The sequence below is a fragment of the Solanum verrucosum genome, unplaced genomic scaffold, assembly GCF_900185275.1.
Source record: "Solanum verrucosum unplaced genomic scaffold, falcon-dt-bn FXZP01000038.1, whole genome shotgun sequence".
NCBI lineage: Eukaryota > Viridiplantae > Streptophyta > Magnoliopsida > Solanales > Solanaceae > Solanum > Solanum verrucosum.
Window position 1 is genome coordinate 4,971,486 of NW_026020564.1, and position 5,796 is coordinate 4,977,281.

Below are 5,796 nucleotides of genomic sequence, written 5' to 3' on the forward strand. Positions count from 1 at the left end.
AGAAAGATGAAAAATCCAAAATAGAAAAGAATACAAAATTGCCAGATCAGCATCCCATCAACTTTTGAACCGTTTCAGAAAGAACCTCCATCAGATATTATATTTGTCAACATATTATGCAACACTTTGAAAACGCAAACACAGCTATATTAATTAACCCAATAAACCCTCCCCTGGTTCCTAATGTTCTCAAAAAATTCTCCCCATTATTGGGATTCGAGACGAATTTAAAATTTAAATTTAAATAAATATTTGTGCATAAGCTACTTGGTTCTAGTAAATAGAGACAGAATTAAAATTTGAATTTAGTAGATTTCTATATAGCTACTAAAATTAGTGATAGAGTTAGAATTTTCATTGAAAAATATTTAAACTCTGAAGAAGTACACATACGAAGTAGCTAAAGGGGTTTGACATCTACTATATATATATAAAAATTATTTTAACCGTATGTAAAGATCACATAAACATCTATTACTCATTTAAACCACAAGTTTCAAAAGTGTTTATTTTTTTCTTAGATTTCATGTCACTACAGTAAAAATAACTTTTATCGGCATTAAATAGACACATTAATAAAGAGTGTTAAAGTCTTTACCGGCATTAGTTAAGTGTCATTAGATCCAATGTCGCTAAACACTTTAGAGACGTATAAAAAAGTGTTAATTGCCGCTAAAAATAAATATTTAGAGCCAATTAAGCTATTATCGTGTAGTGTGTCAAGTCAAATTACATCATATAAAATGTGATAGAAGAAGTATGATAATAACTGAATTCACATGTAAATATTCAAAATATTTATTTCGATATAAAAAAAAGTTACTGAATTCTATAAATCCGTACATTATACACTGAATCCGCCCCTACCCCTACTTGTGAATTATATACATGCCTCTAGATCCGCCCTGATTTGGATCTTCACCATGCCTACGTTTGCTCTTACGCGGCGGATCGTTCTAAAAAGCCCTCAACTTTCCTCTATTTTCTACTCAACCACCTCAATTAAGCTCTCTATATAAATAGCAATATTCATATAACTAAAATTTCATCTTCATCTTTTTTTCTTCTCTTTAATTAGAAATATTTTTTTTTATTAGTATTTTTGTATGTACAATTGACTAGTAGTTGACAACTCACTTATAACAATTATAACCATATAGATTTGCGAATTTAGAAATTCATTTCGACCAATTGAAGATTTTATAGGTTAACAAGTCGTCTTGCCATGGCTGCCTCCGAGCTCTCTGTAGTCTTACCTCGTGTCCTCATCGTCTCTAGACGAACCGTTCGCAAGAACAAGTTTGTTGATTTTGTTGGTACGTCATTATCTTTTTTTTCTATTTTATTTCATGTGAAAGTATTATTGTTTGATAAGTCAAATAATTTTGTGTTTATTATAATTTTTGTAAATGTTAGTTAAATAGTATACATTGACTTGTAGTAATGTTTTCTAATATGTATATATACTCATATTCAGAGTCAAAATTACTATTTTGACCTTCATACTCTGAACTCCCATAACATAAATCAGAACAAATCTTGCATTTTCAATTTATCATTTTTTTGCATATTCTTGGATCGCTTTATTAGAATTTCTGATTCTGTCACTTTTACAGGAGAATATCATCTTGATCTTATAGTAAGCTATGGAGCTGTCCCAGTAATTGTACCTAGAGTTTCAGGGGTCCATATGTTATTGGAAAGCTTTGAACCAATTCATGGAGTTCTTCTATGTGAAGGAGAAGATATAGACCCTTCTCTATACGACGACGAATCCAATCATCTGTCTCCGGAAGAAATAGAAGAAATTCGAAAACAACATGTGAGTGATACAGCCATTGACAAAGAAAAGGACACAATTGAGCTGAGATTGGCAAAGCTCTGTCTTGAAAGGAACATACCTTACTTGGGAATATGTCGAGGGTCACAGGTACACAGTCAAATTTCTCTATAACAACGTTATAATGAGAAAAGTAACTTTCATAGTAAAAATAAGAGAAACAAATACTGTCATTAAACATTAATTGTCTGATCCCCCACAAATCTCACCCCTGCCCTTACCCTCATAGCCCCCCAACCATACAATCCCACACTCCTAACCCCCACCTACACCTCTTATTATATTGTTTGAATAGATTATACACATATAACTTTTAAGATAATATTTTCAACTTACATATTAAACACAAAATATAAGAAAATTACTTATTTTTCAGTAAAATAATTAGGTGTGTTTTTGACACTTCATTCTTATTTATTTTGAATACAACAAATTAAATTTAGTGTCAAAACAACAAGGTGTTGTAGCCCAGTGATTTCACGCGCCTTGAAAAAGTCAAAATATACGAATTTCGTTTGTTTGAATCTCACTAGTAGTAACTCTTTGATTTAATTTTTTTTTTAAAAAACATAGTGTCAAAAATTAAAATATTGTCACGATTAAATTCTGAATCCACCTTTGTCTACGTGTCTTTAATATGTAGGTACTTAATGTAGCATGTGGAGGAACTCTTTACAGAGACATTGAGAAAGATCTCTCAAGAAACCTCCCTCAAGACAAAAAGGTAGTTCACATTGATTATGATAACTATGATAATCATAGGCATATTGTCAAGATTATTGAAAATACCCCATTGCACTATTGGTTCAAAGATTCACTAGAAGATGATAAAATGGAAATTTGTGTGAATAGTTATCACCATCAAGGAGTCAAGAAATTAGCTCAAAGATTTGTTCCTATGGCATTTTCACATGATGGTTTAATTGAAGGGTTCTATGATCCTGATGCTTATAATCCTGAGGAAGGTAAATTTATTATGGGACTTCAATTTCATCCAGAGAGAATGAGACAACAAGATACAGATGAGTTTGATTATCCTGGATGCACTTTTGCTTATCAGGTTTTTCTATACACTTCTCAACTCTTCTGTCACTACAACAAATAAAGAATTTAACGATACTTATTTAGTGGTAATAATATAATTATCGCTATATTACATTAAGGGGTAGTAATATAATATGAGTATTTATAACCAACACTTTATATAACTATCGCTAAAAACCTTAATGACTCTAGATGCAATGATATCAACTCAATTGTCGCTTAATGTTTTATAGCCACTAAATGTCTCTTATATTGTACCGTATGTTTTGTGACAATTAACTTATATACAATGATAGTGTTAAAGAAATTTTATATAATCAGATCACATAAAAAATAACTATGTATATATGATGGATAAAATATGTGAGATTAATAACTAAAAAAAATAATGCAGGTTATAACTTGCTGTAATATATTAATATTATTTCGGATCATTTGGTAGCTAGTAAAGAAGAAACTTATTCATGTATTATTTTAGATATAAGTTATAAAATGTTTGGTTGCTAGCTAAGAATCAAACTATTCATGAATAAAACTAATACGACATATGGTTCCGTATAACTAATAAATGTATAAGTTATGAAAAAATTTGTGTATTATATTATGTGGAGTAAGCGATGAAATAATTAATACACGCATAACTAATATTTACATTATTAATATATTAATAATTCTAACTAGCTACTAAAATGTTTTGGGTAAGAATTTTTATTCTTTTTGGCTTATATCTTATTAATTAGTTGAATGTTATTTAATTTGCAGGAGTTTGTGAAAGCTGTAGTTGCTTACAACAAGAAGTTATCAACAAGTGTCAAAAAACCCATAAAGCTTAATCAAGAAATGGAAAAAAAGAGGAAAATTATAGTTAGAAGTTTTTCTCTTGCTAGGAATATATATGAAGGAAGCAGCCAGATGCATCCATCAAAAGAATCTGACTTGGATGCTGGGGCAGAGTTCCTAGAGGTATATATATATAAAATAATTTTATAAATTCAGTGATCACACGTGAAATTAAGTCAGTACAACAATTGATATAAGTTAATCATTACTTTATCATGATTATGAGCACATATTCTAAATGAGTTTAAATTATACATATGGCATACTTAAGTGTATTTTTATATACGTGAGTTAGGAGAGGGTATACGTAGAGTGTACATATATTTCTGACCTTCTATTTTAATTTGTAACCTTCATGTCCTCATATCTAAGGTTAAATCCTTGATAAGTTGAAGTTGTGTCATATCCTTTCTAATCACCTCTCCCCAGTCCCTACTATTTCTGCGGTTTACCTTACTCCTCTTTAAACTCATCCTTGCCAACGTTTCAGATTTCCATTGAGGCATCTAGGCATTTCCTCTTCGCATGTTCAAACCGTTTCAGTCTTGCACTCATCTTGCATCACAAAAATCACTTCTACCTTATCACAAATATCTTCATTAATGTAAAAAAATGTTATCCATCATATTTACTTGTTATAGCAGGTAACATGTTCATAATTTAAAATTATATGCAAATTTTATATTTCAAAAAGACCTAATTAAAGATATACTTTAATTAATCTAAAAGTAGGTGCAGAGCCAGATAGGACCGATATATTTAAATTCATTTAAATTTCTTCCGAAGGAAAATTACATTGTTTATACATGATTAACCTTATGCTCACCATAAATATAACTTATATACTAATCCTTGATTGTGGTTGATTATGTAATATTGTAGTCAAATACAGCATTGAGTATCCAACAAGAGACAAGGTTAATTGAGATGGGAGCCACAGTAAGAAATGGATGTTCTTACTTAGAGAAATTAAAGATGAATGAGGAGAGAGAAGGGTTAGCTAGAAAGATAATGGGGAAAATGTCTGTGGAACAATTATCTGATCTCAAGTCTTTCTACAACATGAAGGGACAAATATGTTGTGAAGTATTAGAAAGAAAACTACAAGATATTGTTAATGAAGTTGCCTCTTAATCACAACTTCTCTTGGACTTTTCTGCATGAGATTTTGTTTTTTATTGCTTTGTTGTCAAGTTTTATGTACTTTTTTTTTTATGACATCTCATGAATGGAAGTTGGTTTCTTTTTCTCTCTTTTAAGAGAATCACATGTATGCAAAAACTAGTCAAAGTGTATGTAAGAGAAAATGACAAAAATATATATACTAGTTTTTTTATATTGAGACGGATATGAAAGTGAAGTTTAATATATAAGTTATTCAGAGTTAAAGAAAGAAAGTTTTAAGTATTTTGTATTTATTATCTAAAAGTGGGAAGATTAAAAAGGATGTTACTCAGAGTCTTATGAGATAAAGAAAATATTATCAAAATTTAAAAATAAATTTTATAAAATGCTAATTAAACCAATTATATTGTGTGAGACGGTTGTGGATCAATTAACTTTATATGTTGCCTTCTTGTCAAGTTTTTATGTACTACTCCTACTTTTCTTTCTTGTAACATCACATGAATAGCACTTGTTTTTTCTTTTCTTATTTATTGGAATCACATGATAAGGAAACAATAGTCAAAATGTATCTTATCTAAGAGAAAATGACAAAAATAGTCATTTATATTTGATTGTATAGAGGTTGAACTGTGATCAATAATCCAACATTCGCATACATACACGTATTATAATGAAGCAAGAACAAACATATATAACACAACATGAATCACAACCATCACCTACCACAAACAAAGCTTGAATCCCCTAAGAAACTTGATTCTTCCCTTTCAGGATTCTTTCCGCCTGTTCTTGATCTACAAACAATCATAATAACACGGGAATCAATAAACAATGTCTAATTACCCGGATTAAAGTCAACACTATCAACCCTAGATCAAACCCATGATCCCAATATCCAAAATTAGGGCTTTTCCCACCATCCAAACAGTTCCAAAACCCTTCCC

The 5,796-nt window shown here is 30.1% G+C and overlaps 1 protein-coding gene across 1 annotated transcript; it reads left to right on the forward strand.

Moving 5' to 3' along the window:
• The first annotated feature begins 1,085 nt into the window (after window positions 1-1,085).
• LOC125810317 (putative glutamine amidotransferase GAT1_2.1) lies at window positions 1,086-5,039 on the forward strand. Its single transcript, XM_049489823.1, has 5 exons — window positions 1,086-1,316; window positions 1,617-1,930; window positions 2,484-2,900; window positions 3,647-3,847; window positions 4,607-5,039. The coding sequence occupies exons 1-5, from the start codon at window positions 1,226-1,228 to the stop codon at window positions 4,856-4,858; spliced, it is 1,275 nt and encodes a 424-aa protein (XP_049345780.1). The 5' UTR covers window positions 1,086-1,225; the 3' UTR covers window positions 4,859-5,039.
• Window positions 5,040-5,796: the final 757 nt, after the last annotated feature.